The sequence below is a fragment of the Athene cunicularia genome (assembly GCF_003259725.1).
Source record: "Athene cunicularia isolate RWA chromosome Z unlocalized genomic scaffold, athCun1 chrZ_part4, whole genome shotgun sequence".
NCBI lineage: Eukaryota > Metazoa > Chordata > Aves > Strigiformes > Strigidae > Athene > Athene cunicularia.
In genome coordinates, this window is record NW_020799145.1 from 530,982 (window position 1) to 544,493 (window position 13,512).

The 13,512-nt window shown below is 38.0% G+C and overlaps 1 protein-coding gene across 2 annotated transcripts in view; it reads left to right on the forward strand.

The window, feature by feature from the left end:
• The first annotated feature begins 314 nt into the window (after positions 1 to 314).
• The window catches only part of MRPS27 (mitochondrial ribosomal protein S27), a 44,489-nt gene continuing 31,291 nt past the window's right edge, over positions 315 to 13,512 (forward strand). Inside the window, exons 1-4 of one of the 2 annotated variants that reach the window (XM_026866788.1) lie at positions 315 to 335; positions 1,907 to 1,984; positions 7,720 to 7,790; positions 9,745 to 9,803. In XM_026866788.1, the coding sequence (XP_026722589.1) occupies positions 7,737 to 7,790; positions 9,745 to 9,803 (113 nt within the window). In that variant the 5' untranslated portion in view covers positions 315 to 335; positions 1,907 to 1,984; positions 7,720 to 7,736. Of the gene's footprint in view, positions 336 to 1,218; positions 1,238 to 1,904; positions 1,985 to 7,719; positions 7,791 to 9,744; positions 9,804 to 13,512 lie in introns of those variants that run through there. The other variant, XM_026866789.1, reaches the window with a different exon arrangement.

Below are 13,512 nucleotides of genomic sequence, written 5' to 3' on the forward strand. Positions count from 1 at the left end.
GAGGCTCGCTGCTGCGGCGGAGCGGGGGTGTCGGGGCGGGCTGAGGGATGGCACGGGCTGGGCCTGGCCGGGCTGTGGAGGACAGGCCCTGTCGGGACGGGCCCTCGAGTTGCCGTGGCTGCTGTTGGCTGCGGTGGTCGCCTCCAGGGATGGGAAGCTGCGTGGGGACTTCTTCGAGAACGGCATATCGCTAGGATGCGGTGCGGGAGAGTATTCTTAATTTATTTTTTATAGCTACGCCACCTTGCCGATCTCATAGCTTAATATCTTAGGACTTGCCTTTTTGGGTCACGGGAAGCCACACGGGTTGTTTGGAGGCCGCCAAACCCGCGACACTAAGCGTTCATCAAAACCTAGTAACTCAGGTGGCAGAACCACAACCAAGACAGATGATTTTGAAAAACTGCCTTTCCAGAAATGTTGACCTTTGCCAAGAACTGAACTCAGTAATGTTTACTTAAAAGTGTGGTGGTGATGGGTAGCTATTGTGGCTTTTCAGCTTCCCCGAGGAGAAATTTCTCAGTGCTGCTTCCTGGTAGGTACAGCCATGTCTCAAAAAACACCTCCCTCTCCTCTGGCACTGGAGCTGCTCAGGCACTGGAACCTGCGTGAAAAACTCAAACCTGACCCCCAGCTTACCTGGACAAAGCACTGTCATGCAGACAGTTTTTTGTGTTACAGCAAATAGTTCTTTAAGCCCTCGTGTTTGCTAGTGGCATCTTTCACTGTGAATAAGCATACAGAAGTTTATCCTAAAAAACCCAAACCTGAGATCTTCTATTAACATAATGACAGTGACAAATAACTTTAAAAGAAAACCCACCAACCAAACGAAAATACCTCTTTTTCTTATTTTCTAATGCTTCGGTAAAGCATTGTACATATTCTTATAGTCTGACTGCAGAATTCTGTGTACCAGGTCTTTATGACAAAAATTTGCAGAGATGTTCAGAGCTGAATGTGTGTGTATAATTGCATGTCAGAAGGATGATAATGAGAAAAATTGTTTCACACTCAAGAATAGCAAACTTCTAGTGGTAGCAGGTAGATTTTTCAGGTAAAGGCTTTAAGGTAGTTGCTAAGAATTCTGTGTAGCATAGTAACATTTGTTTTTAAAATATTTCATGTTTCTTAATATTAATTTCTGCAAACTTCTGCATGTATTTCTACGTCTTCCGTCTACAAATTTAATACAGATGTTCCTCATTCAGGTTCTTATCATCTGTGAGTGGTGTACAGACATGGTTTGTTCTTTCAACTGAAACAATTTTCATTTGTTTCAAAAGCTAGAGCAGCATCTTGAGCAGATTTTAAAGGTGGTACAAAGAGTGTTTAGAAAAAACTTTCAAAAAAATTTGAGTGAACTCTGCAATTCACAGGAGATGCAAAAAAAGGAGATGGTAAAAAGTAGAATATTTCCAGAGGTGCATCTACCTTTCATTTCCAGTGAGATGAATCTTTACAGGTGGAAAAAATAACCTTCCAACAGCAGCAGAAAAGCCTTTTTGTGCATATTCATATTTTTTCTTATGCTTTTATATGTATATTTAGCCAGTTGCTAGCATTTGGTGAAAAATTTCTGTGTGCACAAAGAAGCAGTCCTTTATTGTTGTTCAAGGTTTCTTCTACTTTTACAAATTTATCATTTTCTTAAATACAGAATTCAGGTTTGGGAATGTTTGTTTCACTGAAAAAAAAACTTCTAGGGGAAAGCTTTTCTGTTTTAAAAATGACAAGGTAATGACTCATCCACATACAGGGAATCTGAACTGTTACATTAGCTGCTGCTGACAGGTGTGCCATAAAGGCATCTGACTCAGAAATATGACAGAAAAGGGCAATATCTAATAAAGTGTTAGTTTGTTTAGAGATATCTGACTTACCTAGTGATTTCTTTCTTCATTAGGTAGAAGATCTCTTCTTTCTGCGGCCTATGTGGACAGCTCAAAATGGGAAAAGAGGCAAAAAGAGGAGCATAGCCTGGGTGAGAAAACTTTGTTTCTTTTTCTCCACTAAGGCTAATTAATTTCAGCCTGAACTCATTTTAGACTAGCTCATAATGTATAATATAAATACTTAAAAATAAAAAAAATGTATTGGAACAAAATGTTTCCGAGGTACTATGTCAGAATCTGCCCAGCACGTTAAAAATCTGTCGTAGTTAGAATTTGCTCATTTAATGAATGTTTGGTTTCTACAGTCTAATTTTTTTCTTTCACAAAATCCAAAGCTTTTATGAGTTTTTCAGTTTTGTGTCTGACTGTCTCCAACTGTTCTCTTCATTGACATTGTTTTAATTGTAAAGCAGTGCAAAAGAAGACCTATAAGTATCACAGGGCATTCCTGTTTAAAAACATTATTTTAAAATAACATCTTCATCAGAGTTTTGCAGGAGGGAAAGTTATGTTTCTTATTGAAATTTTAGGTTTTTCTTTTGGGGAGAAATAAACCATTTTTTTCCCAAGAAGTTATACATTAAACTGTATCTGCATGTGGTACTGAGATCTCTTGTGTGAATTTCATAGCTAGATTCTTTGGCTAGATTACATTTGAAATGACATTCCACCATCTTTTTGGTGACTGTTAAACAGAAAACATGCAAAACATTTTTCCATGCTAAAGATACATATGCATTATTTTGTACCACAGGTGTTTTGGAGACACCTTAATGCATAATCTTTGTCTTCCATTTTTCATCCCTGTGCCCCTAAACTGTGTGTGTTAATTGTAACACAGATTATGGGGCTGGAGAATTTCAAGGACTTCTGTCAGGCTGGAAAACAAAATGATCAGAGTGGTGGTTTTTATTCACTAATTTGTTTCTATTATTTGTCTGTAAACAGCTAGGTTAGTATTGTCAACATGTTGTACTATACATGGGCCAGAAACAGCTAGTGGATGCTCCTGACTACAGCTTGGATCCTGCAGAGACTGTTACTACCTTGTAACCCTTTACTGTCAGTAGGACTGTTCATGCAGTGTTTTTTGGCCAGCAGTCACAGACTAGTGCCCAGGGATGCATTTGAACCTGTCACTTCCAGATGAAAAAGACTTCTTATTTTGGCAAACATCATAGGCAATAGAAATCCACTGTAGAAAAAAATGTGCAAGTGCTGGTACGGTTCGTGTTTGTCTTTCTCCAGGCGTGGCAAGACCTTTGGTGACTGTTTGGCAAGCACAGTTCTTGTGGCTGCTCTGCCGATGATCTTGATCCAAAGCAGATGTCTGTTCTGTGCTTTTCAAAGGCCTGCTTTGCATTTTCGTTTTGTGCTCACAGAAAAGAGAAAACAAGTTAACAGTGTCAGCTATATTAGCATTTTCAAAGAGGAGACAGCCCTGTAGACTTCTGCTCTGTAGCTGTCAGTTGTATGCTTGCCCATAGTATCTTGTCTGTAGTAACTGGTGATTGTAGCTAGACTGAATTCCTTGTGTTGAGGACATGCTCTTTTAATTGTGTATTTCCAACACTGTTTCAGAACTGTTATTCTGCTAAACTATGTTGTGAGAACATCTTTAAAGGAAAAAGAAGTATTTTTGATTTAAAGTCAGTTCCATTTCTCTGCTAGTGATGTGGTGCCTTCCCAGACTCAAACTCATTTACTGTGTCCATAGATAATACGCTTTATTCTCTTCTCAGTAGTTTCAGTTTAGCATTCCAAACATGAATGAGTTTAGCAAACTTCAGTACTGAAAAAAGTGTGGGAAAGAACAAAGACTATATTTTGTGTACAGAAGCACATTTGTTCAAAAAGGTAGGAATTGAAAGTGTGTTAATTTGGAATTTATATTCTGCTTGCTGGTAGGAAGATATCTGTCTAGAAGTCATTTGGACTCATTAAAAATGAGGTGTCAAGAAAATGGGAGGCATGGCTGGATTTTTATTCTCCAGTGTTTTGGTTGGTTCATCACTAACAAGGATAAAATTAAATGACAGTAAGCATCTTTATGAGAAGAATAGCAGTTACCAGAGTCCCAGGGGATAGCAGAATCCAGGTGACATAGGAAATGACTTTTTTTATTAGAAAAACTCGTGGTACCCAAAATGCTTCATCTGCAACACCAGGTGGCAGTGCTGATTTTACAGACTTGAATACTTTCTATTCAAAGCCTTCTTTGGTACAAAGCTGTTGTTTCCAGAAGCTGACAGGGATGTGGAAATATTGAGAAACATGAAACACATAAATTTGTAAGGCAGAGTACTTGCCTTGGCCTTCCTTTATATTTTAATCGGATTTTTAAAATTAATCAAGGCTTTCTTTACATAGAGAATGAAATATTAGCCTGTAAGTTAAGTTATTAGCTCTGCCCATCATTCCCAGGGCAGGTAAACTTTGGGTCACAGTTGTATTCCACATTCCTGTTGCTGCCCCATAACTGGATGTGGCAGCCCTGTTTGGGATGGACCACTTCTAAGAATAACAAGGTAGTGACCTTACATGGTGGCCAAATGTTCCACTTGTTGGTGTGGCTGTGTGCTGTGGGTAGGTATACACTGCGAATCAAACTGAAACTATTGATTTCGTAGGCCACCAAACTGCTATTAGTTGACGTAACCACTGACTTGTAAGGTGAGGGTCACTGTTTTTCCAGTCATTGTCCTGAATCACCCTGTTGCAGGCAGTAAGACACTGAGTTGCAATGAAAAAATGAAAAGTGACCATGAAATCTCAGATATCAATATTCTAGACAGAACTGTGAAGTAATGTCCAGGAGTTAAATGACCTCAGCTCAGACTTACGGTTTGTTTTGTTAGTTTGTTTAAATCCATGAGATTCTGCAATATGCAGAAATACGTTTTTAGAGAAATTATTAAGTTTTGTAAAATTATATCTTGTAGAAATGTATTTTTAGGCAATGTGTACTACAGTTTATATATGCTAGTGTCTTCCTTGGTAGTGGCTATCAGATAAAAAGCATTTGTAGCATATATCTGTTAGAATGTGCATAGAATTTTGCTTTGGCCATTAAAACATTTATTTGGTTTATATGCCAGCGTGAACACATAAGTTTTACTACAAACAGTGTAGGAAACTTGGGCATTCACATTCTTGCATTCTGGTACTTCTGTTGGGATGTTTTTAACTAAGAAGAAGCCTTAATTTTGGTTATTGAATAGCAGCTTGTGGAGCAAACTTGGTTTACAAAAGGTAGGTGAATTATTTCAATTCATGAATATGAGGAAAAAAGTCCACGTATAAGTTCTCTTCACAGAAAACAAACCAGGAAGTAATTACTCGCTGCAAATGATTCTCTCTTGAAACTACAGCAGATATGGCAATTTCTCTGAAAGCAAAGATAAATTTCTCATTAATTTGATTTGTCTTCTTTAACATTTAACCAGCTTTCATGTTATTGTGACTCTTATACTGGACCTGATAGATAAGTGCTTCATGTTGCGTTCCATACTAAAGTTCTGATAGGGAGTTCCAGCTTTGCAGACAACATAAAAGGTCAATCATTGAAATCCTGTATGTGAACTCTCCCAGAGGCAGCCTGTGTATGAATGGCTAACAGTCTTGGGATCTTGCACTCATAGCATTGTATTCATTTGGTTTATATTCTTTTTAGGTACTCAGTGTTTTCTGAAATGTGGTCTTCATCTTCATGAGCATCTAGACAAAGGTGCCAAGCTCAGGTGTTCAGCATGGCCCAAAAAATGGTCTTGGGTAGTACCTTCCAGTTTTCAGAGGGTAGCACTGGAATAGATAAATGAACTCCCAACCTGTGCAGTTGTCTGTCTCAGGTCCACATTGCTATGTCACAAAACATAGCAGATTTCAGAGTGAATACTTTTTTCCATCTATCTTGAAATGCATATTGAAGAATGTTGGATGACAGTTGGCTTAGTATATTTAGGCAAGGATCTAGCCAGTTCTTAGTTCCTGACAAGTTGACTTGACCACAGCATCCACTCACTCTTAACTTCTAGAACTACTGGGAATGCCCCCAGAGTCTTTACCTACGTGCTTCATCATGATCTGTGTGAGTGCTGGAGGTAAAGGTAGTATAGAGTCAAATACAGACACTTTTTGAAAGGATATTCCCACAGAAATTTCTTTACCATTAAAAAAGTTCGTCCATTGTTTCAGTGATTATCTGGTATAACATGGCCTTGGTGGACCACATCAACTCAGTGTCCTCCTGTGTTGTATTTTGTAGAAGCTGGTACTTCCCTCAGTGACTTTGCCCCAGATTTCCCTCTGTCTTTATGGTCATGAAATACTCGCCTTCCCTCAGCCAGAGATAAATGCTCTTTTTGTGTTTTGAAGAACACCTTAGAATGCCTCAGGAAGAAAGGTGTAAACACGAAATACTGCTGTGTGGCAGACAGCAGCATTATACGGAGAGTCAACCATTTTATTCAAAATCAAGGCTTTATCATTTTACTGCAGCAAAAATCTTTGCATGTGTGTTGTATTTTGAGAGAGTACCTATAAGGTCAGTGTAGCATTGAATGCCTTTTGCACTGTTAGAACTCTGCCTCTCAGTATTTACTGGCAGTAGAGGTGTGTTTATAAAATGATGAATATCACACACAAAGTGATGTTATCACACTGGAAAGAATGTACATGGACTGCATCCCTCAGAGACACAGTATGTTAACTGGTGCGATGCTGCTTCCTACCCCTGACAACTTGGCCAGAATAGAAGGCTTAGGCAGTTCTGATGTGATGCTGCAAGTTTTGCTTACCTCACATTTCGCTGACAGCTGTGGAGGTTGGATGATGTTTTTGGAAAATGGATTGTAAATCAAGCCAAATCATCTCTTGAAGGATGGGCAACAGGACAAATCCATAGATTTCAAAAGAGAGGCTGGTTTAGCAAGAGTTGTAGTCTTGGGATGTAAAAGATGAAACAAGATGCTAATGATGTGGAGAGAGTATGTTAGGTTCCTGGTTCTGGAAAATGCAGAAGAGAAAAAAAAAGAGTATGATTGAAGTCTCTAAATATTAATAGATTAGATATCATCAGTTCATGTCTCAGCTAAGAATCAAATGGCTGACACTAAGCATACATAAACAGCTTACTCTGCCTGAGTCATCATTATCTTCCAGGAACAGTACAAAACTAAAAGTATAAATTAAATTAACTTCCAATTAAATTTATTAAATGCAATGGTTGGCTACTTGTTCAACAGTCAGAATCCTGATGTTCCTGTATGGTAAAATTAATATTGTTATAGGACTGCTGAAGGAGAATGCTATGGAGTTAATAAAGTACTGACACAGTGCCCAGTTTGATTAGCAGGATTTCTTTGGATTGCTGTTTGTGGCTATGGTCTATCAGTATGGTACTGCTTGTTTCTGTGTATCATTGTTTTACCATAAAATAAAGGACAGACCCATGCCAAAAGCACTGTCCAGCATATACTAAGTTTGAAAGCAAGTATGACTTTTAAGGACATCCGCTCAGTTGTTTTTTTAGATGAGTAATATTAGTTATACTGCTTTCTTTCAATACATTATAGGGTAGTTTGCCTTTTTCCCCTCTTCTTTCTAATAAGTTAAAAAATGTTGAGAACCTTTCCATGTATAATTTTATGATAAAGTATTTAACAATAATTGAATTTATTGTTTTCATACAGTTTCAAAATGAGATGTTAACAAGGAACCAGAATTTGATTTAATGAACAGAGGTTCTGTTTTAGGTTATATGATGGCTCTGCAGATTTTCCTGTAATGTTAGTTGATTAAACACACTTTTTTCTGTTTTCTTCAGCTGACTTAGCCCACTTGATGGACAGAACCTATGAAAGAAAGCTGCCTGTGAGCTCTTTGACAATAGCCCGGGTAAGGAAATAAAGCCCAGTCATAAAGTGATGGAAATGACAGTGGAATGCTTATGAAATCAAGTGAGCTGAGAGGGGATAAATGGTATCATCTCTGCTGGGATTCTGAGATTGTAAATGTCGTTTTATACTGTTAAATTGCTGTGTAAAGCTGTTTTATTGCTATTTTGCACTCATTCGTTAGTATCTGGAGTGTAGGTTCTTTAAAACAGAAATAGGGTTTTTTTCTCAGTAAAATCAGGCCTCACTGTTACTGGGCTATGTATTTCCCTAATATAGATTTCCTGCCTTCCTGTGGTTTCTGTCTTAGTGAGAACTTCAGTGCTCCCTCAGGCACTTTATAAGAACCCATGCTGCTAAGGGAATGCAGTAATTAGCACACTGCCTGTCTGCATGCATCTTCCTCCACTTCCAGGCTCCTTTCAGAGTGAGGCTGAGGTGGATATATTTTGCCTCTGTAGTTTTATTTCCTTGCCTTAGCAAACCCAGGCAGGACAAATGCTAGCGTGGGAGAAGCGAAGCCATTATTTTTACTGCAATTAGTAACCAGTTCCATCCTCAGGATGGGTTAATCCGGAGAGGGGGAGTGAAAGCAGAGGTGTGAGATGTGCTTTAAATGAGTGTACTGAAGAAGGAGAATATATCACTTGATCAATTTTTTAAAAAATACAACAACCTAGTTTCAATCTTCAAAATTGTCCAGAAAAGCAGAGTCACTATCCTGGTACCTCAGTAACACCATTAATTAGGATCATTGGCACCATTAACTGAGGAGTCACAGAACACTTTGTACAGTTAAAAAATTAAGCATTTATACAGATCAGGCATTCCTGATCATTGCTTCTGAGACAGCATCCACAGGCAGAATGGGTGTTTCTCTCTCTTTTATTGCTTAATCAGCTTTATTCCTTTCCTTAACGTTCCTGCTTTGGGCTGACCTCTTCCCTGGAGAAGTGACATTTTCAGATTGTGCGACAGCCCCACTTTCCAGTACCAGGAGCTCACATCAGATTCTTACTTTCTAAAATACAAATAAAGTGTGCAGGCATTCTATGGCCACACTCAGAAGATGAGACCTACATGTATACAGCATGCAACCAGGGTTAAGAAACTGGAGAACAAGTACCAGTCAGCTGAAACTATTATTTTTAACTAATGCTTAGGATAAAGAGAAGTACTGACCTTGAGAACATTCTGTTTATGTATTGTGAGCTAAAGGTATTATATTGGGAAGACTCTGGAGTGTACCAGCATCTTTGTGCTTATGTTAGTAAAACCTACAGGGAAATAGGATTCACTGTTACTATAAAACAAAGTCTGGCTGAAAACTTGGCTTTTATTTAAAAAGTTGATAGCACTGGGAATTTTGGAAGATTGCCTGGAGTAGACAAGCTTTTAAATGAGAGGAAAATTGTGCTTTACAGCATGTGGGCTGATTTTTTTGATACCATTATTTGTATGTGTGGTGAAATACAAAATGCTGTTACTCCCTTCCTTCAGAATTTATAGTATGAATAGGCACAACCAGAAAATTTTGGGGAGAATAATACTTTTTAGAAAGAGAAGTAAGGCATGTTGAGACTTACTCAAAATTGGGAAAAAATAAAGGAACTGAATGTATTCTTAAAGGATTAAAGAGGAAAAAAATCAGAGAGGAGCAGCAAAAATATGGGGTACTGAGCTATATGAACATAATTCTCAGATGGTCTCCATGTTTTCAAGCTGCATATCATTTCTTAGATGAGGAGGGAAGTTGTCTCAGTTTAAAAAGATTTGACTTTTAGCAGTCAAGAAGAAACCTGAGTTAGGAGCAAGTAAAGCCTTGAAGACCTCCAGCACTGTCAGACACCTAAATAATGCCAAACAAATGTGGTTTATTTATTGAAGTGGCATTTGCTTCTAATATGTTTTGTGAATGTTCCCTCTGAAGCTTTTATTTCTTATTTTTTAATCAGTTTGTAGACAACATTTCTTCACGAGAGGAAGTCGATCAAGCCGAATACTACCTTTACAAGTAAGCATCTTTTCTCCCTGACATGAACTTTGAGACATATAAGTAAATACCTTGAAGGCTTGCCCTTTTAAAACTGATTCTTTCCAGCTTACTGGCTTTGATTTATCTTTTGTAAAATACTGTGCATCTACTTGTCTTATAATTCCTGTCTAAGGGCCCTCCTGTAACTTCTCCTGTGCTATGACTACCCTCCTTCTGGACCTCTGGCACTGACTCCTGTCAAGCATATTAGTCTGAGTCACTGAACAGTTAATACAACCTCCAGCTATAATTTACATTGGAGATGCTGAAATAATAAGGAATTATGTTTGTTTACAGTTTTTCTTTCTGATATAAGTAATAATTTAACTAAACTGGCTATATGCATAGTTGCATGTATAAGTGTAGGACTCAAGAAAGCTTGTTTCCTTAAAATTAACAGAAATGAGAATGGGCATGCTGTGGTAATGATTAAGTCAGAAAGCTAAATGAAGTATAATTTTGGGTTTTATCCCTTTAGTACTTTAAGTTCCCCAGATAAGCTGTGTAGTTCACCTTGTGCATGTGTTGTTAGGGTTTTCTGCAGCTATTTTTGTGCTGAATGAAGTGTACTGTTTACCTTTTCTGCTAGTATCAGGTTGAATACTTGCTTGCTTCAGGTTAATACATCTTAATATCGACTTTAAGAGGGCAATAATTCTTGCTCATCACTAAAATAAATTAGTCCTTTTATGGATGGTGCATACATTTTGAGAACTAGGTTTCCTGATGGAGAAGGTAACTCATCCTATTAAAATGGATTGAGAGAGCATGTTTACAAATAATGTCATGTTGATACTTGTGAGTAATAATGATTGTTATTTTAATGAAGAAGTTTATGGATGGCTGTTTTAAGTATATGAATAGCTGTAAGTGCATGTCTGCATTAGACTTCAGATCTCTGTGATTCTCTGGTACTACTGGCTAGTACCTCAACCTCAGAGCTTCAAGATGGAAACAAGAGAAACCCAATTTGCTAATACTCGCAGTATCCTGTAATAAAAAAATAAAAGGGGGAAGAAGAATCTTTCACAGAGAGAAGGTTAGTAGAGCTTTCATTCCTTCTAATCAAGATTTCATTAGGCCTGTTAGAATCAGTGGTCAGAAATGAGCCCTCATTTTTGTTTTACAGACCTGCTATTAGTACCTTTTGCTAACATTCTTGAAGATTGGAATGTACATAATATACATTGTGCCACACAGACTTAAATGTTCTTTCTGGTGGAGTCAGGCCCTGTAGGGTAAGTGGTGCCAAGAGACCTTAGAATGCCTTGGCACCAAGGGGAAAGTGGTGGTTTAGTTGCTGAGTCTCAGAATGGTACAGATAAAATCCAGATAGCTAGAGTGAGATGTTCATACATAATGTATCAGACAGGTTCTTTCTTCTTGAAAACAAGGTTCAGAGAGAGGGACAAAAAATTAGAAGCATAGAAGGTATGCCATAGTAAGAGGGAGAGAATAGAATGGGAATCTTAACATCTAAATATCCTCCACACTCTTCATCTGTGCCTGGTTAGTACATCAGTTTAAAATACAGAGGTTTATCCTTAAAAACGCTTTCTAAAGGAGAAATTTACAGTTCAAAAATAATCAGTTATTTACTGTTTTTCTAAGAAATATTTCTCCTATGACTGGTGAGAGCATAGTTATGTGCATACATATCAAATATGATCATTTGTAATTGATACAGATTTAGTAGTTTGTGTAGAGAGAATAGAGAAGTACTGATGTGTCACATGTCTTGTCAGACATGCTTTGGTTGGAATTTTTCTTGTGTGTGTCCCTGTAATGCTGCTTTGTTTTGGTGTTGCAAAATGCTTAGTCTTTTGGTAATGTTAGCATCAGTTTTGCAGGAGACTTCTTTCCAGCATGATCTGTGAAACTATTCTCAAAATGCATTTATATGCAGGTAGTGAAACAGTGTAGAGAGGTCTGTAATTCATGTGAAAATGTAAAAATCCCAATTATTCCCTTTCAAGTGAAAATAAGTGTGCTAGCTTCAGGAAATAGGAGATGTGGTTGGTATCCACAAAGGCCCCTTTTATTGTTCCTTACATCTGGCACTTAAGCTGGAGTTCAATTGAAGGACATGTTTATAACAATATCTCTTTGCAGCTGGGATGATGTTTGACACAGAAAAAGCCCAGCAAAAGTGGCCACGCCATGAGACATAAAGGAGGCAATAGGGAGGGAGAGTTAAGAAACAGAGAACCTTTGACAAGAAATCTTTTTTTCTGGTTTAATGAGAAACAGTTCAAAGCACAATTTTTGTGCTTTATGTAAGGAGTGTAAGCTTCTAAAAAAAGAGAAAAGCTTCAAAAAACTTTTTTGTATCTTGTAAGGTATACAAATCCGTTATGAGCAAATGGCACTTACATGGCCTGGTAAGTTGTCTGTATGTGCATTTGCTTGAACATAAACAAGCAGAATGCTCTCAGAGCCCCATGCTTTTCCCCCTTATAGAGTATAAGGTGGAGATTCTGATGTCTCTCCCTAATGTTGGGTGCCTCTGGCAATCGGAGGTGAAGTGTAGTCAGTTCCAAGGCCCCTGCAAGGTTCCTGGTACAAAAGGGCAAACTGTGGGAAGAATCAGAGGGAAGTAAATGGCATTTCCATGCTTGCTGTATGGGATTTTCTTGAAGACAGGAGTGCCAGAACTGGTAATTGTAAGCTTTGTAGACTGGAGGCTTTCCTTGTAGTGTGTCAGGCAGAACATGGTTTCAAAAGTAGTATTCTGGAGCATTACCATAATGTGTTTAGGGTCCTGAAATACAATATACGTATTGTATTTAGACCTGTTTCAACTTACCATCTGTTTAAAGCTGTGGATCTCCAGCCATACTGTCTTCACAGAGGATCTTGATCTCTCAAGAATAGCTGTGTGGAAACTGCTATGCTACATTGTGGAACTTGTCAGTAAAATGGTAAAGGCCATTCTGAGGCATGATGTCATGCGCTTTCAGTGCTCCTCTTTTTGTTCTCTTCTGAATACCTCCCCCACTCCGTTAGTTAACTGTCAGACTTTAAGAAACTCTTTCATCTCCTGGGATCCCAGCAGAAATTCTAATCAGAATGCAGAGTACTTCAGTCAGATCAAAGACCTGCAGTTCACTTTACTTTGTCCTGTCTCACTGAGATGTCACTATTTCAAATATCAGGGTGTTTTTGATATGATAGAAACAGCATAATGGAGAGAGGTTTTGTGGTGAGGTAACTGCTGATTCTGTATGTAGATTTTATGCCAACAAAGATTTTCAGTGTGTTTGAAAGCAATTGTGGAAGTTTCATGTTGAGATTCCTCGGGAGGATTTTTAATTGCATTAAACTCATGACCCACTGTGTAGAAAAAAGCATATATACTGTCTGTAACATGTAAATGTTTGTGTGTGCATGTGCTCTGCAAATTATTGTGCAATCTACCTAGTTTTTTTCATTGTCTTTCCTTGACCGATAATTTCTTTTTTGGAAGTGGAGTTATTGCTGCAGATTTCAGGATTTATTACCTGGGATTGGTACTTTATTATAATCACAAAATGGACAATAGAAAACTGTTAGAAGTTATTCTTAGGTATGCTGTTACACCTTTTGTGGTAGCAAGTTAGTTTTGAGGCCTGATTTCAGCCATTAAATCATTTTGAGCCTGTAGTGGTCTCCATATATATGAAATTGTGCTTATCCCTTATGATGTCAG